The 26686-nt window shown below is 38.2% G+C and overlaps 2 protein-coding genes and 1 long non-coding RNA gene across 13 annotated transcripts in view; 1 reads left to right on the top strand and 2 right to left on the bottom strand.

Annotated features, from left to right (window-relative positions):
* fignl2 (fidgetin like 2) overlaps positions 1–12479 on the bottom strand; it is a 50797-nt gene extending 38318 nt beyond the window's left edge. Inside the window, exons 1-3 of the mRNA XM_082144893.1 lie at positions 12451–12479; positions 10316–10393; positions 10055–10202 (exon numbers count right to left, since the gene is read on the bottom strand). The gene's annotated coding sequence lies outside the window, so the exon portion shown is untranslated. The remainder of the gene's footprint in view (positions 1–10054; positions 10203–10315; positions 10394–12450) is intronic.
* Positions 12480–16985: 4506 nt separating this feature from the next.
* On the top strand, positions 16986–24186 carry LOC309480475. Of its 2 annotated transcripts, XR_014199654.1 has the most exons (3): positions 16986–18010; positions 18125–19026; positions 19062–24186. It is a non-coding gene; the product is annotated as an uncharacterized lncRNA (long non-coding RNA). The 2 variants fall into 2 exon arrangements; XR_014199655.1 differs by having other exon boundaries at positions 18125–24186.
* scn8aa (sodium channel, voltage gated, type VIII, alpha subunit a) overlaps positions 22975–26686 on the bottom strand; it is a 60376-nt gene continuing 56664 nt past the window's right edge. For all 10 annotated transcript variants that reach the window (XM_082144851.1, XM_082144853.1, XM_082144847.1 and 7 more), the window contains one exon: positions 22975–26586. In XM_082144851.1, the coding sequence (XP_082000977.1) occupies positions 25448–26586 (1139 nt within the window). In that variant the 3' untranslated portion in view covers positions 22975–25447. The remainder of the gene's footprint in view (positions 26587–26686) is intronic.

The following is a 26686-nucleotide window of genomic DNA, read 5'->3' as shown; positions in this document are numbered from 1 at the left end:
AGGCTGCCGTTAACTTCTAATTTCCACATTTGACATCCATCATTAGGAGAGAAACAAGTAAATTACAATAAACACATTATTTTGGAACAATAAAATAATTTTCACAGGACACTAGAATGAGAGAGCTCCCTGACTTTTTGAGTTTCTCAAGTTGACTCTTCATCTGATTACCAGTGGTCAGAAAGGACTGATGCATTTATGAGATTTCCTAACATAACTCTGAATACAGAGCATGGATAGACTGACCCTGAATGGCATCCACACCGTTGGGCCTGTGAAAGGGGGAGGGACAAGGGGGTCATCACAGGTGTTGTGGGCACTTTTTATTATGAAGCTGTGGCTGTGCAGATGTTATAAAGCGTAATTGCTTTTGGGCGAGCACAGCTGTGGCAGCTTCAACTGTTAACCACATCTCAATGCCTCTAATATCAAGGCTATCCATTTACTGCAATTCCTCCTATCGAGCCAGCAATATAAATCTGTAGCGCTCTCCTCACATTTAGCATTTGTTTACAGAGAGTGGACTTTATTATAAGTTTACTGTGTCAAGCAGTACTGTGATATCATGTCGAAAATCTGAAATATGGACTTGCTAAACCCGCAGGCTGTGTTTTAATACTGAGGAAAGTCACCTGCTGATCTACTGTTTCATTGGCTCCCATTCCAGTGCTCCAGTTCCTATTTAAACCCATAAGCTATACTGGATACGGACACCCAAGCCCGGACCGACTGCTCGTGTTGTCTTACTTTCTCTGGTTTCGGTTTCAGTTTCAGCAATAGTCCACTTCATTCAAATCCCTCCTCTGTCTAAACTGGAGCGACACAATGCACTGTGTCTGGAATGAGGTCATGTGCTTGTCTAAATGTAGAGGTACACTGATATTCACTGTTATGTAAGTGGGGTTCTGTAGTCAATGTGGATGTTTCTTATCTGACATCCATCAGCTGTAACACGCATGTCGATCATGAATTCAAAATGTAAAACTGATCTGGGGATTAAGTATACTTGGGACTAGTTAATCCAAATAAGCTGTGCAAAGATAATGATACTGATATGCATCGTTGTGTAAAACTAAACCACATGCCCATTCAAAACTCACTGCCATGATGCTAGGTGGTCTGATATTGCAAAAATGTTCGGGGTGAAATCAATTTTAAAATACATCTGAAAATATCTATTGTTGCCTCTAAATATCTAACCCTAAGTATATAAACAATAGCAATTGCACCACCAATAACAGTTACAAACAAACACGTTTAATTTCCTGTTTTTGATAATCTGTGCAACATTTTTGCACTTCTTCAGAGTTATAAGAACGTATGGTAAAAACATTTCAGCTAATGTCTGTTCTTTTGCTTCACCTTCACGGCTAATGGAGGCCACAGCCGTGTCAGGACATGCAGCAGACGGGCTGTCTGATAGTGAACACGGGCCCAGAGGGAAGTATGAACCAGTCATAGAATGTGAAATCTTTCTGTCACTCTCTCTCTCTTTCTGTATCTAATTTTCTTTGTTTTTCTCTCTGCCCCTTTTTCTTCCTCTCTGACAATCCCTCTCTCCAACAAAGCCAACATTTGTCCACTCACTCCTTCCCTCCATCCCAGAGAGAGATAAGACAGAGTGAAGTCTTGCTGACAGGCCCTGTTAAATATTTATCCTGGTGTGAAGAGAAAAGTGAGAAGAATGTTTTCTACATGTGCTTCTGTGGGTCTGCCTGTGCTCACTCAGGTTCTCTTTCTTATGTTTCTTTATCTTTTAGTTTTTACACAATTCTATACTCATGCTTGTGTCACTTAAAAGAGAAAGATCCATGAGTAAAACGAGTACAAGTAAAATACTTAATCAGGCCTACTGTTAAGATCAGAAACTCTGACACTTTGTCAAGTGGCATTGAAATTGGTGACTTGTAACATGTAATGAAGTAATAGCTGTAAGGTATCTCTACTTTTACTTAAGTATGGTTTTCAGGTACTCTTTAAGCATCTGCACAGAACACCCTAGCAACGCCCAAACCATCTATCTGCATGTCTTACTGACTTATCAAATCTAATTTTAAACTTTCATGCAATTCAATGCTGAATTTCAGTTTTGCATGTTAAGAAAAGGTACACTGATGTGTCGAACGCCAATATTTATTGGCCGACTTTTGAGCAATTTAAAACCATTGGCCTATCAACTATAGCATGAATAACAGATAAAATAATTAAATACGTGCTAAAACAATCAGGCCAACCCGATCAGGCCAGTGCTGCATCTTCACAAAATCCTTAGCACGCATTAAGCCTTGCCAATGAAAATTTTCAAGTGCAAGATGCGAAAGACAACAAATTTCTACTCATGGTGTGAGAAGATTTGTGTGTGCACACATTCAAAGCATGTGCCCGGAAAGCTGCGTTCTAGATAATACTGAAATACTGGAATACGCAAATACTGAATTGAGTTCTCTTTCACTTCTCATTCATAGAAGGGATTGTAGACAGTTCGCACTCTGAAAAACTAGACAAAGTCTTGTTCAGAGTGCGAACCGTCTACAATCTCTTCTACATCTTATTGGTTTTCACACACCTGGACATACAACTAGCTTTCATCTGAGCGCAACAATACTTCCTTGTCTTCTGTACAGTTAAACAGCTGAGAAATAAAACACTTGTGTATCAGTATATTGGATCCATGCAGCTCTTAAAGTGACATCAGCCTAATATTTCTGCTGTGCTGCTGTCTGTTTTAAAAAGAAGAATTTTTTTTATAAATCGCTCACTACTCTGGACTAAACTACTTTTGTAACTTTAATAAGTATTATTTTTCAAACTGAATACTACTAGATGTACCTGAAAAGCACTGTTTATTTCATATTCATCTTTGTTCTGTTGTATTTATGCATTTATGTTGGCCTGTTGAATGTTAAATGGATCCAATTAATGTTCAATAGAAATTATTTGATCATGCAGCAATAAGCTTGTATACCTTAATGCATGCATTTTTGAACTTCGCTCATTTAAAACCATCAAAAAGCTAATCTATTTTAATAACAAAAGTACAAATAATAGAGGAAGTGACAAATACCAGTATTGGAATTGGCCAAAAAAATCCTATCGTTGCATCCCTAATGTTAAGGCTGCAAAACCCAACCCCAACCCCAACCCTAATCACATGAATCACAAAGCTCTTGCATGTCTGACTTCTAAAAAACACCACCAACCACACCCTCCTTCACACCAGAAGTAAAAGTGTTCGTCAGAATCACTCCATTTCTCTTCTTTGCTTGCTTTGTTTTTCGCCTTTTAAAACATGAAAAACATGCGCTCTGATTTAAACAAACACACACAGATGGGCCACTGTTGTTACAGTGTGAGTGTTAGCCCTGGGCCACATGAACCAGCAACGCTGTACACAGATGCCACCTTTCCTGTGATCCACATCCCATTAAAGGAAGTCAGGCTGGTGCCCCAATCAACAGATCACCTTTTCAAAAGTGTCTTTGTTCCCTGAGCCACAACAGCTGGGAACAATTAACTGCCAGTACACAGCCGTAAGGGTTGCCAGTCAGTGTATTATAGTGCCTATCCAAGCATGGGAGCCTCAACGTCCATGCTGAAGTTGTAAATCAATCTACCTCAGTTAACTCCAAACTTCTGAAATCTTAAAGAAGTATTAATTCATTAGCTGACACACCTGTGTGGCTCACCTCACAATTTGTTTGGCTTTAGATAACATTTCAGACAAATTGGACGTAAGGAACAAAAGTTTTCTGGGACTTTTCCAAAGTCCTTGAATGCGAAACCCAAAAGCCTTTCTTGAAGTTTTCCCCTTGAAAAGCCTTATGGCTGACAGCAATAAAAACATCGCAGTCTGACTTAAATCAATGGTGGACAGTCTTGAACCCCTTAAGTCCTTAAGAAAGGGAGGCCGGCTGAGAAATCAATTTGTAATTTACATGAGCGGCAGTGTGTTGAAAACAGGCTAAAAGCTACAGCTGAGAAGGGCCGGTGGTAATTAGAGGCCTCTCACTACAAACGCTGCTGGATTGGCCAATCAATGGTGCTCGGGACAGTTCTGGCTATCTGCAAGACTGTCGCTCATATGCATGTGGTGGTCAATAAGCTGAAAGTTATCAACCAAGGAGAACCGACTACAGTTGAGTGTGTGAAAGCTTGTCTATAATGAGACTTCCCATGGAGAGAAATAGGGTGGAAGACAGAAAGTGACAGTGAGTCAGTGAGTGAGTGAGTGAGTGAGTGAGAGAGAGAGAGAGAGAGAGAGAGAGAGAGAGAGAGAGAGAGAGAGAGAGAGAGAGAGAGAGAGAGAGAGAGAGAGAGAGAGAGAGAATACTCTGGATGTGAAAGGATAAAGGATTTTTTTTTTTTAATGGTAGAAGAATCGGAAAGCAGAATCAAAATACTGTTATTTGAAAATTCACAATTCTAAATGTAATTTAGACCTTTAGAAAATCTAATTTTGGAAGTTTGGAAATAAAGTTAAAAAAATTTATGAATCATTTGAAAAGCAGAATCAATTTTCTAAATGTCATTTAAATATTTATTCTAATAATATGTATTTAATTATAATTGCATTAAAAATTGAAAACTACATTTCGAAAGTGCTAAGTAATTCTATGATGCTGCCATGATTTCCTCTCTTTCTCAAAAAGTTCAGAGACACAAATGTATATCCCTGCATGTATGGAGTAGTGGAGCTTAAGGGAGCTTCTCAGATTTTGCTTTCTTTTTCAGGAATAAAAAAGAAAGGCTGGCAGAAAAGGAGCAGATTTAAATGGTTAAATGCTGGAAAAAAAAAGCAACGAGGGGACAAAAGGACCATTGTGATATGCAGAAGTCTCCCCGGAAAGGAGAGAGAGGAAAGAAAGGCACCACTCGCCGGTTCCCTCTCTCCATTGTGAGTGGACGGAGTGCAGCCACGCATGACAGATGTCCTGCCCATTGTCCCCCATCAGCCTCCTCTCTGCCTCCTGGCCCTACTGGAATTCCAAGGTTCTGCGTGCGTGAGAGTGTGCGCCTATGCATGAGTGTGTGAGTCAAAGCGTGTTGCCTTGAGTCCGCGTGGAGCCGTGTGTGAGTGTAAGGGGGGTGTTGAATAGGGGCTCCAAAGTCAGAAGTGCCAAAGTTAGCTAAACTACTCAATACAGCTCCCACGGTCCTGTCACTCAAATGCACAAGCACACACGAGAACGTGCAGCGGCGCACTTTCACAGACTTAATGCGCACACAAATCAAAAGGCTTCATCGCAGACTCTGATGAAGACATCTATGTACTGATAAAAGCTATTACACACTTCACAACAACAACAATCACCTGAATAAGCAGTAATAACAGATATTCTTGCATCTTAAAGACCACGCTACAACACTTTTTCTCCATTTTCACTGGCTATATTTAACTAAATAAATTAAATGTGCCCTAAAGATACCATACACTAGTGGCATCAACACATAGCAAACAAAACAAAACAAAAACTTTTAAAAAAATTATACACTACAGTTCAAAGGTTTGGGGTCAGATCTTTTTTTGTTGTTGTTGTTTCAATAAATTAATACTTTAATTCAGCAAGGATGCATTAAACTGATCAAATGGGACAGAAAAGACTTTTACAATGTCACAAAACATTTCTATTTTACATTAATTCTGTTCTTTTGAACTTTCTAGTCATCAAAGGATCCTGTACACAAATCCTGCATCTCATTTTCCACAAAAATGTTAAGCAGCACAATAATAAAAAATATTTCTTGCGCAGCAAATCAGCATATTACACTGATTTCTGAAGGATCATGTGACACTGAAGATTGGAGTTATGATGCTGAAAAATTCAGCTTTGACATCACAGGAAAAATTACATTTTAAAATATATTTAAATAGAAAACTTATTTTAAATGTTAAAATCGTTCACATTTCGCATCATTAGAAAAAAAAATTTTTTTTTTTAAAATCTTACCAACCCCACATTTTTTAATGGTTGAGTGAAAAGTGAAAATAGCTGATCAAAAACATTAATGTAATTTAAAGCTAAGTGTGTAATTTCTTTCACCCATCACGGTTTAATATGCAGTGACAACTATTTGTGGGATGATTTCCCTGAAAACTGTAAACAATGTAGACCTGTGGTGTTAATTACTACTGTGCTAATAAGGATTACACATTCAGCAGTGACTGTTAAGTTTAACTGCCCACTACAGCATCCAAGATCATGTGTTCTGATCACGTGCTGCGGACCTCGAAAGAGACAAAGACTAATGGACGGAACAAAGACAGGTCACACACACATCCTTTAAGACATGTCACAGACATTCTCAGAAGATCACTACCTCATGACTTATGAAGGAGGCACATTAATACTATAGTAATTAAAAAACAGGATATTATTTAAAAAATGCTGTTCAGTAGTACAGATTTTGTCATCTCTTGTAGTCTTTCTCACTTGACTTGCAGGGAGGAAAGTGTACAATTCATGATGAATTATTGGAAAACTTCACCTCTATTGATTTCAGATCAATAGATCAATGAGTGGGGACCATTGCCAGCCCACATGCATCTCTAATATTTGTTAAGGACCCTGGCTGTTTGTTGTCTCTGGTAATGTACTAGTAAACATTCTGTAGGGTGTTTTTAGGGAGATGAACTAAATATAATACATCACAATATGGTACAAGATATTGTTTTTTAAACATTTTCTATTTTAATATGTTTTAAATGTATTTGGTTTCCTGTGATGGTAAAGCTGAATCAGCATCATTACTCTAGTATTCAGTGTCTCATAATCCTTCAGAAATCATTATAATATGCTGCTTTAGTGCTCAAAAAACATTTCTTCTTACTATCAATGTTAAAAACAGTTGTGCTGCTCAGTAAGTTCCAAAGAACAACAATACAATACAATACAATACACATATATCTATCTATCTATCTATCTATCTATCTATCTATCTATATATATATATATATATATATACACAGGTGAAACTCGAAAAATTAGGATATCGTGCTAGCCTGGTTAAAACCAGACCATTCTCAGTAGTAACTGAGTTATGGTCTGGCAAAGCTTCATTAATAACTCATTTCCAAAGGGGCGTCACCAACGGACGTCGCTTAAATGCCTCTGGGCGCAATTGGATAGACCTAAAACCAATCAGAGCGATCGTCATCGTGTAAAGCCATATGCTGCGTCCCAATTCGCCTAAGTTACACTACGCCATAAAAGTATGTACTCTTTTTGTGAAGAAAAGGTATTTACTTTTGAATGTGTAGCAAAAAAGTAGGCAAGCTTTGGGACATACTACTTCGTCATCTTTATCGGACGGATCTGTCGCGTGCGTCCTGTCACGTAAACTGCCCTGTCAATCATCTTGTCACAGTTAAAATCCTCTATTAAATCTAATTTCATTTCCTACCGTTTCGGAGAGAACTGTAGTAGCACGTTCATCTGCCAGTGGGTCTTTCATGGAGACTGTCCTCATGTGTTTGCAATTTTAATATGCATTTAAAAGTTGCTGCACTTCACCAACGGACGTCGCTCAAATGCCTCTGGGCGCAATTGGATAGACCTAAAAACAATCAGAGCGATCGTCATCGTGTAAAGCCCGCCCCAACGTTTCTGATTGGTGCCGCGATTTCGAGGGATTAGAAATGGGCTTGAATGAGCTCTTTGCCAGACTACTTGCAGAGCAAATCTAAATTTGCCGGAAGTTGTCTGGGTTTTCCCAGGCTAATATCGTGTAAAAGTTAATTTCAGTAATTCAACTTAAAAGGTGAAACTAATATATTATATCGAAAATTACATGCAAAGTGAGATATTTCAAGCCTTTATTTGTAATAATCTTACTGTTTATGAAAACCCCAAATCTCTGAAATTTGAAAATGTTCATAAGCTGTAAGCCATAATCATCAAAATAAAATTATAACAAATAAAGGCTTGAAATATCTCACGTTGCATGTAATTCTCTATATAATATATTAGTTTCACCTTTTACGTTGAATTACTGAAATAAATGAACTTTTGCACAATATTAAATTTTTTCGAGTTTCACCTGTGTGTATATATATATACAATTTATTATTTATTTATTTTATCTCACTGACGTCACAAATAACCCTCAAATCCAAACTGACACATACAAATTTTGTACAGTAAACCCCTTCGCAGGCTGCTGACCCCGTGAGCCCTGGCATGCGCTTGTGTCCGTGCATGTGTGTTTAAATGAATGCATGTAAACGTTTAGCCCTGTGCGCAGCGCACCATGCCTCCCAGCACGGGCTTAGGTGACCCCAGTCAAAATCAATCAGCCAAGCACAATGGGACGAGGAGCACAGGGAAAAAGCTTGGGTCAGTGACGCGTTTAATTCTCCAGCCATATTGTCATTGTTCCAGCAGATCGGCCTTTTCTTCACGGGTACGTAAGCCGGGTACTTTTACCCCTTTGCCGTGCTGCAATTATGAGTGCTCTTCAATGCATGAGACACTGAGATGAGTGGATTAACTATGTGGGGGAAATAAATCTAATCTGCCATCCACGGCCTTGAAAATCTAATCACTATTAGGATATGTATTGCAGGCAGCCACTTTGATGGAGGTGGTAATTGGTATCAATTTTATTCAGCATGACAACAAAGAAATATATTTCCAGGAAGATGGGTTATAATTAAACTTTTTGTTCAACTTTATAAACTAAGTGACTTCTGAATTGAAAACCTATAGGTTTTTAAGAGCATTTGAGTAGAGAATGTATGTACTCTCTCATATAGAATATACAACATGTACCTCAGAGCTACAATGCTAACATGCTAGGAGGAGGGTTAAAGTAGAAGTGTGAAAGCCTGTCATTCTGGTCCCTAGATAAGCTTTATCAGCGGTCCACAAAGTTCTACAGCAATCGCCACACCTTTTCTCTTACTCATGTGGCATTGACCAAAACTAGTTTTTCCTGAAATGTCCACCACAAACTGTAGAGGTAATATAGTATGTTTTGAATAGTTGCTGAATGAGCTGTATAGCAGTTTATTGTAATTGAAGCTATAGAATATTGTTGCCTTTGCCACCTGTCAAAAGATAATTTACTACACAGAAGAAACTCTAAACATAAATGCTAATAAATACTAAAATCCAGGTTCTACACTGCAGCACACATAAAGTATGTTTACATGGACAATTATAATCAAGCCACTGTCCAAATATATATGACAAAACGCATAAAATTCTGTCCGATAAATGCGTATATGCAGTAGCCTATGCTGGTTTAAGCCAAATGTAACCAGCAGTTCTCAATCTTTTTGATTTCTGGACTCCTGTTGTCAAAGACAATATTTGAAGTATTGAAGCACCCAAAATATTCAAACTTTTTTATTTTCATAGTGGAAAAATATGTATATTTATATTTATTTATTTTAACAATTAAACTCCAGAAAATTCGTATTCTTATTTTTATGATCAATATATTTAAATTACTTCAAGTTGATTGTTTCTGTTTTTTTTTTTTTTACTCTATAGCAATTTATCAGCCATTTCTACCCGATAAAATAAATTAGAGCTTGAGATAACTAGAAAAAACATACATTTTAAACATTTATTTTAAACATTTATTTATTTATGATATATTTTTTTTAAATGTCCTCATAAATTCAGAAAAATTACAGATGTTAAGGGGCAAATTAAAAAATAAGAAATATGATGGCGGCGTCCGGCGTGCATCTTAATTTTGAGCTATTTTAGCTTATTTTAGTGGTTGGTTTGTCTATTTTAATTATGTCAACATACAGTGGTAGAGGTAAGAAGTAGCAGGGAAAGAGAAGGTGAGGGAGCATGTAGGAAGCCATTAAAACTGACAGGTAAGGTGGCAGTGATGAGCTTCAGTGTCCTTGATCACACAGACCTTCACCTACGAGCATCACTGAACTAGACATCAGGTTCGCTGTCACAGCGATTCTGATATAATACAAGTGGAAATGGCTGAGAGACTCAGTCTTCACTTATAGCATCACGTTTCCAACACAACTTAAACTGCCCGATGTAAAACAGCAACAAAAGAGATTTACTTTTCTCTTACTCACTTAAGCATGAGACTGTGACTCTTAAAGTTTCATTGTTTCACATTTGATTGTAGTCCCCTCCAACACTCCACTGGGTCAAGTGATGGGTCATGGGTTAACAGGATTTCAGTTCAGAAGGGTGTGCAGTGTCTCCTCTCGCAGGCTGAATCTGTACACAGGAAGTCACAAATGGAGAAGGAGCCTTCATTTCACATGCATTTCAAAAGATGGTCTCTAATACTGGCATGAATGAGATACACAAAAGCAGAGTGTTACAAGTACCTTATTTTTAGCAGGCGCAGCCATTTGTAACTTGAATGTGCGAGGCTTCTGGTGTCATTCGTTTCTAGTTATTTTTAGCTGTACAAAACAACTCATTATGCTGCTTGACATTGGAATTTTTTTAATGTATTGGCGTAATTATAAACACCGGTTTGTGGCGGAAATAGTTTTACTGTTTACTGCACTTAGTTATTTACCTACAGTGGCTTACGTATTGGAAGTATCACACATTCACAGAAAATAGCTTACTTCAGCGTTGCAAAATAAGGTGGATAGAACCCGTAGAAATCATAAGTTCAGTCAGGACCACTTTGAGAATGAAATTTATTGACAATCTTTGGATTTGCCGAGAGGCTTAGGCTCTAAGGTGCTCGAGCTGCCATACGAGACAGCTTGAGATACATCCTTGAGACTCAAATCCCCCAAGCCTTTTAATAACCAATAACCAAATGCCCACTGGATGCGCACTTCAGAATCTCGCAGTTAATAGTACTTTCCATCTACTGTTTTATGAATACTTTGAATTCAGGCATACTACTTGGCTCACATACTGTATAGTTAGGAAACAGGCATATTCGAATGCAGGGAATGTCTTTCTTTTCCGAATCACTTCATTTCTGTCCCTAAGATGTGACCTTGAGATGCACTAGCTCTTCATTGAGGGGGCGGAGCTTTGTGAGTCTGTTCATTTGCCAGATCATTTGAACCTGAGACAATAGTTCAGCTGCTCAGTGCATGTGGAATATGTGTCCCAAGCAACGTGGCCCCCACCCCGGCTAAATGAGTCAAGGCCTTTTTCTTTGCAAGCCAAAGCTTTGTCCGCATTTTATGATCTTGTTACAAGTCATTTTCATCTATCTGACCCCTTCGGTGGACCCCTGGACCACCATGCCTCCCCGTTTTTCAATAAATCTTTCTGCCTGATCCGAGCCAGAGATCATCGCCGTTTCATTTACACAATCCAACCCAAAGGTTTTTTAACCGCTGAACCGGGGGAGAGAGCGAGAAGGGTGAAAGGTGGGAACGGAACAGGAGGAGATGACAGAAAAGGAAAGGGTGTGAGTTTAGGGAGGAAAGGAGGAGGAGATCTTAAAAGCGAGCCTCGAGGTGCTGTTATGATAGGAGCCGTTCTCGCTAGGCCAGCGTGCGCGATGCTGTGCGTTCGCTGGACCGCAGGCTTCGGCAAGAAAGGGCCCCATTCAGCAGGCTTCACCCAGATGCTCGCCTCAGCTCCACACTCCTCCAGGCTATGGCAGAGAGCAGGGGAGCGAAGAGGGGCCACCACAGGAAAAAGAGATCGGAATCTGATATCCCATCATTAACAGACCAAATAAATGGAGAAAAAAAGGCCCAGCTAAACTATTGACCTCAGTTACAGTGTTTATTGGCAGGAACATTAGCAACAAAGGTGTAATTAGCTCACAGCTCCGGCCATGAAACAGCATCTGGAGAGAAGCCAATGAAACTACTCCAGGCTCTAAAACATGTTTACTTGAAAAGAAGCCATATCTTTTTTCAGGGCTGCCTGAACACACAAAAGATTCAACAATAATGTTTTCTTTTGGACCAAAAATGGAAAACTGAAAAAGTTTAATATTATTGACTTTTATTAAAGTTAATATTAAACATAATTGGGTCAATGACGCTCTATTTGTCTGAATCAACAAATTCATTTTTAAATGCATTAAACTTGCAATTCATATATAAATAACAAGCTCATCATAGAAGAGGTTCATTTTTACTTTCTGGACTAAAATTCATTTTGAGCTTTTGGGGGTCATAGAGTAAAAATTGTCAGGGTGATACAATGTCCTGATGTCATCATAATGAAGAAGAAAAAAATGACATTCTTAAAGGTACTAACTTGCCCTCTACCGGTTAAATAACAAAACTCCATGCTTAACATTGTTTTGGTTGTGATTCGGCTCTTGCGTGACTGTGCGGATGAATATAGTTCGCGGCACCAGTGTTAGATGGAAAGGAAGGATCTCAAGCTGACTAGCTGAAGATGTTACTTTAGCTATATATCTATCAATAGACACTTGAAAAATAAATTCCATCACAGCGCGACAACAACCGCTGCATATGAGAGCTACATATGGCAATTTATTAATAAAATACATTAGGCTACTCACCTGTTGAGTATCAAAAACGCCACTTCAAATCCCTCAGTTTCCCGAAAAGAGAGGCCAGTGTTGATTCTCGGTTTATTGCGAGCTCTGGCAAGTTCTCTTTTTGTCAGTTTTTTTTTTTTTAACGGATGATTCTACAGAGGTTCAAGATTTAACGTGTTCCTTGTCAACCTTTCTCGCTGGTGCGTTGTGACAACTAACCTATGCCACTCCCACACCGTACACTCCTTAAAGTGACAGGGGCATCTTTTCTCTATTTACAGATATGACGAAACACACATGGGCGAGTGACGTCTTCGCAATTTCCCGCGAAAACCATCTCCTCAGGTCTAAAATATAAACACTTATAATAGGCTTACCATAGTGAATCAGGGTAAAACACGTTTTGGAAGAAGGATTGATGATGTATTCACTCATTATTAGAATTTTGTTCATTTTGAATATAGGCCTACATTTTAAATATTGTTCATATTTTCAATACAAAAAATTACTGTCAAAGTCAATAGGTCACTTAATAAAAGGAAGTTTGGGTTGTGAAATGTCATGTAATGCAACTCCCCCAAAACCATAATGATTTATAAATTATATTTAAATATAAGGTTATATATTAAATTAATAATTGTTTCCATTTAAATCCCTTTTTTTTTTACATAAAAAAAAAAAAGATTAAGTGTAGCCTACACTCATGTATTTAAGGTAAAAGAGAAAAAATATATTATTTTTTACTTGTTGGTTATACCGTTATACCACATGAGATTTTAAATTTAAACTTTACTTGTTGATAATGATATAAATGTTTTCAAAACCATATTAAATCAATGTGAATACAAATACTATTCAACAACTTGGAGTTTGGAAGCTAGATTTTTAAAAACATTTTCTTTTCTTTGTCATGTACACTCTTTATTGACCCAGCAATGGAAAGCTGCTAATATATTAGAATAATTAAATAAATAACCACCAACCAAATAATGGTACTATATAGACAACATCTGTCCACCATCTCAAGGATGCAAGTCTCAACCAAGAAGTTTTATCTTCTAAAGTAAATTTCTAAAGATACTGAAGAAGATTTAATTAGGAAAATAAAATATGGGCACAATTCAAACAGAATTGTCCCTTTCTGACCTCTTCAGATCAGCATACATGAGGAAAGGTGACATTGGTGTTTTATGATATCACAGGAATGAATGCATAAATCTGTATCCACTAGTCCACCTCTGACTTCTACTGAGTGACCGCTACATTGTGACCCCCACAGAACACACCATTCTCTCCCTATGCATTTTAAGGGCTGGGCTATGGGAATATATCAAATAGAAATAGTAATTTAGGCATCAGGTCCCTAGGGGACGGGCCAGGACGAGAGAGCACGGAGCAGAGTAGGACCTGTCCACACAGTCCTGAATAATACATGTAGTCTGCTTATTACAAATCTAGAAAGGACATCCAGGCGCCGCATGCTAATATTGCTATACCTCTCTCTCTCTCTCTCTCACACACACACACACATAAATACAAAATAATACACAAGCCAATACAAACTCAACGTTGGTTTAACTTTAAATTAACCTAAAATCAAAAATTCTAGGTTAATTTAAATTCTAAATTACCTTAATTCTAGGTTAATATAAACCAGCGGTTGGGTTTGTCCATATTTTTTGGATTATTTACTTTCCCTAATGTCATTCCAAAGTTGTGACTCTTTGTTCAATGGAACACAAAAAGTCCATTTTGAATTCTTTAAAGGTTTCGCAGCCAGCTGTGTGAAGATTGAAAAAAAGATCAGAGAAGTAAAAGTTATAACAGTTTATCAGATGATTATTTTTGAGTTGTCATTACTGTTAAAGAACAGTGCTGCAAACTCCAAGACTCATTAAAACAGTGATTGTCAGGGATGGAGTGTGTTCATTTTAAATGAAGAAAGCCTTGGTGAGCAGCTGCAGCACTACTGAAGCACTACCTCGTCCAATAATGACTTTGACTTAGGTACTAGACACTGTAGGAAATGCACTGAATAACTTATGAGATTAATTAAACATCCATGACAATTTTCCATACACTTTCCAGTTCTAAATTTACAGTAATAACAGACTCATGTATTTGAATCAGTCATGCACTGTGGCTGGACAAGTGGGAGAGAGAAGCGTTGAGGATACACTATGCCATCATCTGATAAGTTAATGAACTGCAACCATAACTCTGACATCTTACTCCTTAGTCATAAGTAATATAAAACATGGCTTATACAAAATAACCGGTTATACACCATTTAAATATTGTTTTAAATGAACCTTTAAAAATAAAATAAAAAGTTATTACCTTGTAGTAGTAGGCTACTAAAATGACATAGGCCTGAGTGTTATGGACTATTATCAGTTTAATATCGCCCCCTTGTGGGAGCTATTTCAGCATTACCAGAGATACAAAAAAGTTTATAAAATGTTTTAAAAATATAAAATGTTTTAATCTTTTGACATGATTGTCAAAATAAAATGTTTGTCTAGTATTCCCAACATAAAATTCACGAGCTGTTGCCATGTTGATGTCATAGGCGTGACAGAAATATCAGCAGGTGTCAGAAGAAGAAAAAGAAAAACGTTCCTTAGTTGTAGTGGTAGACATATTTCTGAATTCATAAAAATAGACACTCGGGCTATTCTTGTATATGAAAATGATAGAAATGTGCAGCGCATAATCAGCAAAGTGTTTGGCTGAGAAAATTAACATTAACAAATTGATTTGTTGAATCCTACTTTAATTATTCAGTGAACCAGTCGTGCCGATTAGAGAATAAGTTTACGCTGAAACTTTTAACAACTTAATTCAGTGATTCGTAGTTGTTGTGTTTTTTTTAATACCATGAATTAGTCGACATGACTGATGACTTATAAAACGATCCCTCACAATAATTTGAAAGAAAATCAGTGTTAAATAACAAGCATCTTATTGTTTTAACTGTATAGGTTACTGTGGTTACTATTGTACTTTTAGCATTGTGCGATGGAATCATGCAGGGCTGTAATACCTGGAAAACGCTTGACCTTAAAGGTTGCTCCGTTTGCGCCATAGACAGTAAAAGGTTTGCGCAGCACGTGATTGGACGCTGCCATCTTTGCTTAAAGGGGGGGTGAAACACTCAGTTTCAGTCAATCTAATGTTAATCTTGAGTACCTATAGAGTAGTATTGCATCCTTCATATCTCCAAAAAGTCTTTAGTTTTATTATATTTATAAAAGAAAGATAGGCTGTACCGAGTCTTTCCGGAAAAAAACGAGCGGCTGGAGGCGTGCCGTGTGGGCGGAGCTAAAGAATCACGAGCGCGAATCACACACACACACACATACATCGCATGCTCCATAGATACATTAACTATACGTGATCATGTTGTTTACTTGCTGTGCTTACGCGCCGATAGCTAACAACACACAGACATTTGAAGCAGTTTTACTCACCGCCTGCGGTTCCATCGCACGACCGTAAACCTTTATCGTCGGGACTGCTCCATCCTTAAGCATTAGACGATCTGCAAATCCGGTGTCGAACTGGGCCTTGTTTAAAAAACAATCATCGTCGAAATGCAGGGAACAACCACTTGCACAACTCCGTTGATGACTTCCCTAAAGCCGAGCACAGGGCTTTGATGGGCGTACTGCTTTCGCTCTCTCGCTCTGGTCTACGGGTGCGCGCGCGCCCTTCCGGGAGAAGTGCCTGTCGGACCCGTATAAGGAAATTCCGCCCCATCTGACGTCACATATGCACATACTCGAAAAAAACTTCCCGAAACTTGTGACAAACCGGAAGGAGTATTTTTGGCACAGAAATACTCCATCAAACGTACAACTTAATTTTTGAAACGTTGTCCATGTTTAGCATGGGAATCCAACTCTTTAACATTGTAAAAAACTCAGTATGCATGAAATAGCATTTCACCCCCCCTTTAATGTTTGTCATGTGACTGATCCGCAGATATGACTAATTGATATAATGTTAATATCGCACTTTTAAGAATCAGATTAAGTGATAGAGCAAAACAATTTGTCGGTGTTGGCAATAAAATAGTGGGCTATCATATTATATTGTCAGCTGGTGTAGTTCAGAAATCTACCAGCAGAGGCTGACGCTCATTGACATAAAATACATGAATAGGTCTTTTTTTCACAGTCTATGGTCTAACTCTTAACTCTACTATGGTTTCCTAAATTCTTTAAAATACCTTCTTTTGTGTTCAGCCGAAGAAAGAAATGCATTCATGTTTGGAACAACTTGAGGGTGAGAAGCTAAATGATGACGTCATTTTCATTTTTGGGTGAACTATCCCTTTAAACCCAAAAATAATTTACTTTTTAGCCACAGGATTTTAAAAATATAAGATGCTGCTAACAAGTTGTGAAAAAGATTACAACTTCATGAATGATATAGGCCTAGATGATACTTAGCCTGAATTAAATTGGTAGTGGAAAAGACATGCCAATAGTCAAAAGCAAAACAAGTTATTATTTTTATTCAGTAAACAACATTATATAGAAAATGTTAAAAGTACCAGAAGAACTATAATGAAGGGTCATGTGTGCACCCAGGACCAGACTTGTTACTTGAAAGCATCTGCTGTGCAGCTGACTGGAAGACATTACACATCCACAGTGGTATTTCAAGTTGAAAAGTTCATGGGGGATCTTAGCTAGTAAAACACGAATAATTCCTTTGTAAAAAGAGAGACAGGCAACCCGACTGTCCCAGGACCCCTGATTTGTCTGTATTAAAATAACATTTATATTTGAAAGCAGACACCATGACTAGACCATTGTACAACAGCAATTTGAAGGTGTTTCATCATACTGTTTAATATAAAAACAGAGATTTCCTTCAGCAGAAAACATCTAGAAGCATCTTCTCCATATGAACAGAGAACTGGAAGAGTTTATACAATTTTTACATTGCCTAGAATAGTTTCTCCAATGACATGGAGAAGCAAACAAGAAACAGTTTACAACATTTAACTATCCGTCGACAGATCACATAGGCCTAACTGTGATGTTTATAAGGGAAAATATATTTTCTCACACCCCATAGAATTATTAGTTTGTAAACCCCATTTAATGAATTGTCACTGCTGGAGTATAGTTTCAGTTGTTTTCGAAATATCATATTTTAAAATATTATATCAAGAATAAAGTGTTTTTATTTTAATTTGATCCATTTTAAAATATATTCAGATTTTTCTATAAGCCATAATTTCCCAAAACACTACGATGGCTGCGCAACTGCAGTACTAAAGCCACATATGTGAGATGGCTTACATACATAGCATCATTATTTTGACATTTCTATCTGAAAAATTAAGTAGTGTAGTAAGTTTGTAAGTTTAGTAAGTTTGTTCCAACAGAACTACCTTTTCATATCATTAGTAAAATTGAAAGAAATGCACTAACGCTAAGCCACCACTAGCTGGAGCGCTTTACTTCAAAACGGGGTTGTTAGCGCTTACAATTGATGGTACGCATGGAGCTCAAAGAAAATATTTTTACATTATTAATACTAAAAATAAAATTATGCAATATCAGTTCGTTAATGACTTTAAAGCGTTTGATGCCTGATATTGTTCATGTTACATATATCTAACTGGATGTCTGACTTCAATTACGCTAGTTTGATTGGCACTATAAGCAGCATGCAGGCCTACTATACAATTTAAGTGATTTTCAAGCTCTTTGTACAGATGATAAAATCAGTTTCGACTTTTACGTTTGAATATAAGAGATATGTCATATGTGAACTACTATATTTGAATTTGTGCAGCGAACCCAAGTGAAGGGAAGATATTTGTATATTTTCAAATGCTGCATGAACAATTTCTAGCTGCAGCTTTATTGCAAAATGAGTAAGTGTTAGCAATCTTTTAGAAGCAACACAATAAAATCCTACAAACCTATGCATAAACATACCCATACCCATATACATAGTCACAGTGCAAATTCATGGTTGTCAACTGTGTACTTTGAGGAAAACATTAAAAAGACTTCCTGAAAGATTTACAATAAATAATCATTCAGATACATAAAGAAATAAATGAAATTCAGTCTTACAGCTTGTGAAAAAAACAATTAAAGGGATAGTTCACCCAAAAATTACAAATTTGTAATTTAGCTAAGCTACTCACCCTCAAGTTGTGTAAATTTATATTTTTCAGCTGTATACATTTTGATCAATTTCTTTCTTCTGATGAACACAAAGGAAGACTTTCTGAAGAATGTTTGTAACCAAACAATTCTGGGGCACCACTGACTTCCATAGTATTTTGTTTTCCATACTGGAAGCCAATGGGGTCGATCAACTGTTTGAAACATTCTTCAAAATATCTTCGTTTGTGATCAGCAAAACAAAGAAATTCATAAAGGTTTAGAACAACTTGAGGGTGAGTAAATGATGACAGAATTTTCCATTTTGGGTGAACTATCCCTTTAAGTGTGTCATTTGATTTATGCAATTATTTGGACATTTAGCACTATTTATACAGCATGCCTACAATTACCCACAATCCAGCAGCACTATTCAGGTCGGTGTTCCTCCATTAAGCTTGTAGTTCCAGTGCAGTTTATGCTGCTCAGTTGGAGTTCGAGAGACGTCGTGGCTTCTGCGATTGGTGGATGGATAGCATGATGACTTGAGTGATACAGCACCCTCCTCCTCCTCCCTCTCTCATTGATTCCACCACCAGACCATAAATCAAAGCAGCTGGTTAGTTTGTAGCTTACCACCACCACCACCAGACTTCGACAACAGATCGACCGGGGGGGAAAACATAAGACTTCATTTATTTGGATTTTGAAATAAATAGATGAGAATTATGAAACGGCATTGAGCTCACAATGCCATTGTTTCTCATAAATGCAGTCCCTCAAAAACAGTCTGAAATGAAGGTCATATTTACTTTTATGCATGTTAGGGTGAATCGGTTCAATAATTAGGTCAAGCCCGTATAGCCTGCAAAATCACCGATAACTAAAGCGCACATTTTTTAATAACTAAAGCAAAACTCTCGATGCGCCTTCGATCAGGCAGGAGGCATATTGACTCATGCATGTTGTTCCTCCTCAGACACAGTTGGTGCAGGCAGTGGGCCAAACTGGGAGTGTGCTGCTGACTCAGCCACCAATGGTGCATTCATTTATCTGCACTGCAGTGCTCCGCCGCACCCTCTCTCCTCTCGGTCTTCCCGCCTCGCTATACTGAAACGGGGGGTGGTGAGACAGACATTTTAAGATAAACACCAGGTCCTTACCATGAATGGCTGTGGTGGCACCGATGGGGTGGGGGTGGAATATCGTGCTTCGTAAGGTTTGGCGATACGAGTAGCCTAAAGGAGGAGGGGGGCAAGATAACAAGCCTTGTGACTTGCAGAAAGAGAGCAGGAACAGAATCCTGCTCAGCTGTGAAATGGAGGAAAGGCGAGGAAAAACATTAATGTTCGCGCAAGCTTCTTTCTGCTTTGGTCTAATTTTAGACATTTTCCTTTCTGGCGTCTTCTTTTAAAGGCAACGCAAACCAAAAATGAAACTTCTGATCGACCTTCTTCCACGGAACATAATTTTATGAAGAACATCCTGATATTTTTCCCCCCAATGTAAATGGGAATAAATGAGGACTGGTGCGGTCAAGCTCCAAAAAAAAAAAAAAAAAATATATAAAGTGTGATCCTTCTGTTTCGTAGCCTACATTATACACGAAATTATATTTTTTTTCTGACAAACAGGTCAAAATTAAAGTCGTTATTTAATGAAGGGGAAAAAAAAATTGTTCATAAGGTAATGAGCCCATAAAAGGACATGGTGAAGAACAAAATTATATAAAAGAAAATTATTTGGATAAACTATAGATAAACTTGAAAGGGACATTGGTCAGTGGTTCTCAACCGTTTGACTCCAAGGCCCCCTACTGTCCACAACAATATTCAAAGGCCCTGATGATTTTTCCAGTCGTTTTAATCTACTGGATAAGGATTAAGGATAAGAAGTCCTCTTGAGGCCCTCTGAGAACCATTCATTCATTCATTCATAAATCTGACCGATTCAGTTCTCAAGATCAAGTCACGGGCAAGATTATGAGTGAACAGTGACATATTTCAGTTTGTTTCTCAAAAGCTTTTTTATGGTTTTGGTTTGCAGAGCGCACGTGTCATATGGACAACATTTATGGTGCTTTTGTGGGGGTTTTTTGGGAAGCGTGAAGGCTTCAGTCCCCAATTCTATGGAAAATAATGACATGCATTATTCAAAATGTTCTCCTTTTGGGTTACACAGAGAAAAGTAACATAAGGTCAAGTAAATTATAACTCTATTTTCATTATTGGCTGAACTAATCCTTTAACCAATGCTATACTGGTAAAAGTGCAAAAAATCAATTCAACCAAAAGCTAATGGTCGGGATGTACTCTCCCTGAGGTTATTCAGTTGAGTGTCATTGATACTTAAGCTCACAGGTATAGCTTTCTATTGATCTCTCTGCTAAACCATGACTTACTAGATGAACAGAGGAGCATGTCTTGCCACAATCTGCAGTGACGCCGATAGAAGTGTTAGTGCAGATCCCATCTCACCCTGAGACAAAACTCTCAATGATTTCAAAATTACAAAATTCCCACAAAATTAAGGGGTTGAGATGACTTTCTTCTGCAGAACACAAAAGATATTTGAAAAATGTTAAGGATGTATTTTGTATAGGCAAAAAGTTTTTATTGTGGTCCACAGAAGAAAGAAATTCATACAGGATTGGAACAAAATGAGAAGTAATTGAAGACCAAATGATCAATTATAAAATAATAAAATAATCTGTAAAACATGCATTAATAGTTTAATGGAGGGCCAGTCATGAGTGTAGCAGATTAAGATTTCCTGATGTCATATTGGCACTTATGTGTCTGTCTTCTCATTCACGTTCAACAAAATCAGTGACGACTCTGTGCAACTGGAAGGCTGCTTTATTGTTAAAAAGTTTCGTGCTCAAATGAAGACAATCTTTTATATGTTCTTACTAAGAGTTCCAGTGGTTGTGCCATACACACCAATTATATGTCCTCCTACAACACTGTGTCAAACAAAACAACAGTTTGAAAAGCACTTTTGAAATCTTTTCAGCAAAATGGAAAGCATTTTAGTCATGCTAAAAATGGAAGTCCAGTAACTGAATATCGATACAAAAGTGAGTTTCAAAGATGGAAAGAACATAAAAGTCTGAAGGCAAGCTATACTTTTTTTTTCTTTTCTTTCTTTTTTTTTTTTTTACAAGCCAAGTGGATGATACACAAAGTACAGAAAACAGAACATCAGAAGATTTCGTAACATCAAATCTGGAAGAAGTGGGCTTGTTTTCTTGGTTGGTTTCAGTGTTCCTCTGGCATTACACCAAACGCCTTGTTCAGACTATAGTCCCTGATTTGCATTGAGCGCCATTTTGTATTCTCCTGTCTTTCCCCCACCATCAACTAAATGTTAAATATGGCATCATCCTCCAAAATTGCAGTGAAATGCAATCCAGAAAATGTAAGAACATGGAGAAAATGCAGAAAAAGGCACACGACAATTAGTGAAGTAGCACTAGAAACAGACCACTGAACACATAAAAACTGGATACGAAATGCATACAAAACTGTTGTTCAGGCCCACGAGTACCAGCACTGAAGTGTTCGGGGAGGCCTTTAGAGTAGAATACATGAACTGCTCTGTGACTGTTTTAGACTTTCAGGCTCGGGTGGGTGACCACACAATGTCCATAGGCAGGACGGCGCATATATGTGCATTCACGTGTAAATGTGTGTTTGTATGCATGTCTATAAAACCTCAAGGTTACAGAGGTGTGCTGGTTGCATAACCCTCTCGTCATACAGTATCAGATTAAAACATCCAAGCAGCGCTGATAACAATTGTGCGCGAGTTCGTCTCCAACATAATTTTTTCCGACATCCACTGGACACGTTGCATATAAATGAAATATTACAGTGCTCATTTGTATATCCTTTCATATGTATATCCTGTCAAAAGTTTGGAAACTACATTTTTTTAAATGTTTTTGAAAGAAGTCTCTTATGCGCACCAAGGCTGCATTTATTTAATCAAAAATACAGTAAAAACAGTCATATTGTGAAATATTATTAATTTAAAATAATTGTTTTCTATTTTAATCATTAAAAAAAATATTATTGAGCACCAAATCAGCATATTAGAATGATTTCTGAAGGATCATCGGAAACTGAAGACTGAAGTAAAGATGCTGACAATTCAGCTTTGTCATCACAGGAAAAAATGACATTTTAAAAAGTATTCAAAAGAAAACAGTTCTTTTAATTTGTAATAATATTTTGCTATATTGCTATATTTTCGTTTGCATGTTTCCAAAATTTTGACAGGTACTGTATATTCTTTGTCTAAAAGAGTATTCTTGATACATTATATCATTCAGGTCCCTTTATCAAAAGTGAAATGTGTTAGAAAAACAAAAAATTAAAATATGTGACAAGGGCATCAGCTGGAAGCCATTCTATATCATTGTTATAATTTATTATTAGAGTAATAGCAGTAATTCTTTAAAATTCTGTATTTACAAAACCCACAACAAAGCATGCCATTTAAAAGAAAATAATATATTACAATGCTTATAGTTTTCCTCAAAAAGTTCATTCTTTTCAGCAATTGTGCCATGTACATCATAGCCCCTCCTGTACATTGAATGATACATTAACTTGTCATACAGTGAGTGAGAGTGATTTTTCATTTCACGTCTGAACTAAAATGGGAGTTGGGGGAAACTACATGGTAGTCTAAGTGTTTCACCAGGCTTCATTTGGTTTAAGTCCACAGCACCTATGCTGATTTAGAGATCTCAGGCAGTAAGCAGACCAACAGGTCTAAGAAGTAGAGGAAGTGGGTTTGTAAACTGGTGCACCCTCCAGCACTCCGGCTCTGGTGGCGTACGTCTACTGACCCAGCAGTTTAAGATATCCTATGATCTTTCATAAACTTATACCTACAGTTTGTATCAGCATTGTATTATGTTGTCTGTGGTCCACCGTAACACCTTATACTGGGCTAGCCCACACCAGAATAAGCATTCATTCCTACCAAACAGGAGAGGTAATGAAACGACACTCAAATTACTGTAAAAGTAAGAATTACTGTTGCAAATCGAATCAATTTCCATTGCACCGAGAGCAAGAAAGGATGGCAGTTTGCTCAAAAGGTAGCAACATAGGTAAAAAAGCCAATTTGTAGTACCACCATCATAAACTGCATGCTATCAGACAACACAAGTACTCATCACTTCATTCTAAAACTGTCGCCTGCTTTGTTTTCCTGCTGTGTGAGGCCCTGTGTGTATAATCCGAGCTATACCAAATACTCATGAGTCACTTTTTCATTCAACAAGGAGAAAGCTATTAACATCTACAGGATGCATTAAAAATGGCTACTCGAGTGCTTTCCTCAACATCTTTAAGACAAAACAAGATGCTAACACAACTGACAACCCCTTTATATGGTAATCACGAGGATGTGCTGACATGAAGACAAGTACCTCCAGGAAAATCGAAGAGATTGCCTCCCACTGAGGTCTGACAAAGCATTGTAAGGGTTAAAATGGCATGTACCTTGTGGCTGTACCTTTTGAAGATCTACTCAAGGCCCAACTGGAGCCTCAGCTGCACATTGAGGGGCAGTTGAATTATATTGCTGGTGCAAAAAAAACAAATCAAGGTTTATGAACCCAAGATTTGATTAGAGTGAAATCGTTTCTCCAAATTTTCCTCCCAACTTCTCCTCAAGTCCAGGGCAGTGAAACACCTCTATGGGTGGACGAATGTGAAGTTGCCACACTGTATATCCAAACGAATGAATAGCTTTGATCGGCCACCTTAAAATACACACATGACGCATGGTGTGAGAACCGGTTAATCAGGAAGCAAGCTTTACGAGGGGTAAGTATAAATATACTTGTCATAGCCAGTAGTTAAATATGTTGCTATTGACCAATCATTTCCCAGCTATATCTATTTAATTTGATTATTAGTGGACTGTATCGAAAGTATGGTCAAGCCACTGATGTGGTTTGAGTAGTAGTGTCAAGTGGACTATGATTATACATGCATGATTCCTGATCAAAACATGCCACCATGCAAATCATTTCTATGCATTGAACGAGCACAATTAATTATTTATTTACCAGGAACTCGGTCTGAATAAGTCTCTTTCAGCCCAAGTCAAAACCCTGATAAACCCCAACCCATTATCGATGTGAAAGCCCATGTATAAAATGTCTTTTTTTTTTCCTGTAAGTATAACAAAGAGATGATGACGAGATGAATGACATGGGCTGAACTTTTCCCCTAATTTTTCTGGGTCAAATAAGGTGGGGTATTCATCACAACAACGGAAAACCCTTGCATATTGTTCCGTTTTGTTTTTTGTTTTTTTTCTGCGGACACTCCACATGATTGATTTAACATCGTTATTACTGGATCACCTATGGTTAAAATACAACATCCCAGAATCCTCCTGGAATGAGCGGGAGGTTTCCGTCGGATTTCGGCAGTGTAGTGTTTGAAAGGGATGTCCGTAGCGGAGGAATGCTGAACTCTACACATGGTGGTGTAAAGGAATCCATCTAATGAGTTTACTTTGTACTGCTTCGTCCTTTGGCAGGTGGTCCCTATCAAAGATGTCTGCCATAGGTCATTATTTTATTTCTCCTTGTCAGTGCCTTTTGGCTGCAGTTGGAACAGTAAAATCTTGGTCACTAAGCACAAATGTAAGACAGTAAGCTCATAGGTTGGTTTGGTCATCATCAAAGCTGTAAAAAACCAAGCTGCTTTCCTGTTGCACCGGTGCATTTGTTGTCTGTAAACAACCTTTTCCCCCAAAGATCTCTGTGTTTTTTGTTGCAAATGATTTTCTATACATTTGTTGGAACAGATAGTTTCAGTCTCGACTACGGAGTTCGGTCTCCATCGTTCCTAACACTTAGATTCCTTGACATCTTTTTGGTTTTTGCCCTTTTTGTCACTCTCCTCCAACTTCTCCTTCTCAGGTTTGGTCACGCTGTCGTAGGACGGCAGCGAGGCAGTAGAAGGTGTGCTCTCTTTCTTTTCCTGATTGGTCCCGCCGTTCTCCAGCCTGCTGCTGCCAAGCAAGCGCTTGCAGATGAAGCCTCTCCGAATAAGATATGCACGGTAAGAGCGCTGGATGACTGAGGCAGACATATGCTCCTGCTTGCGGCGCAGAGTGGTGGTGATGGGCTCAAAAGACACTTTGGAAGGATTGGCAGCAATGAATCGCTCTTCCATCTGTTGCCGCATCATGTCCAGGTCGCCGCTATCCCCCAGCACACGCTTGGTGAAGGCAAACAAGATGTCTAGGCAGTGAATGCGGTCGCCGCTTACCATGGGCAGGTCCATGGCGATCAGCTCTATTGTGTTGGGCTTGGGAACGCGCAGCGGGTGCTCCAGAGTGTCAGCGAAATCACCCAGCTTGGCAAAGGTAATGAACTGGGAAGCAGTGGGGTCAAACTTTTCCCAGATCTCGTAGAAGGACTCAAAGTCGTCCTCACAAAGTGGGTCAGCGCTCTCCTCTGTGGCGACGCTGAAGTTCTCCAGAATGATGGCGATGTACATGTTTACCACGATGAGAAACGAGACAATGATGTACATGACGAAGAAGAAGATGCCCACTGAAGGGTTTCCGCAGTCACCTTTCACCGTAGTACCTGGATTCTCCTTCTTCGGATCGCAATCTGGTGGGTAATTGAGAATGGGAGCGAGAAGGCCGTCCCATCCCGCTGAGGTGGTTATCATGAACAGACAGATCATACTATTCCCAAATGTTTCAAAGTTATACATGTCATCTATGCCAGCCTCCCGCTTCACATAGGCAAAGTTTGACATGCCAAAAATAGAAAAGATGAACATGACCAAGAACAGCAGAAGGCCGATATTGAACAGGGCCGGCAGTGACATCATCAGGGCAAACAGTAAAGTTCGAATGCCCTTTGCTCCTTTGATCAGACGCAAGATACGCCCAATTCGAGCCAGACGGATTACTCTGAACAACGTTGGAGACACAAAGTACTTCTCAATCAGGTCAGCCAAGAACATACCTGTGGTTTGGGTGATAAGAAACAAGGAGAAGAAGAGGACAAAATTAGCCAAAAATAAAGTGTTGTATTTCAAAGCGTAAATAAAAAAGTTCATGAAACA

Source organism: Leuciscus leuciscus, assembly GCF_965113295.1.
Source record: "Leuciscus leuciscus genome assembly, chromosome: 18".
In the NCBI taxonomy this organism is placed as follows: Eukaryota; Metazoa; Chordata; class Actinopteri; order Cypriniformes; family Leuciscidae; genus Leuciscus; species Leuciscus leuciscus.
This window is presented reverse-complemented; position numbering and strand designations above follow the sequence as displayed.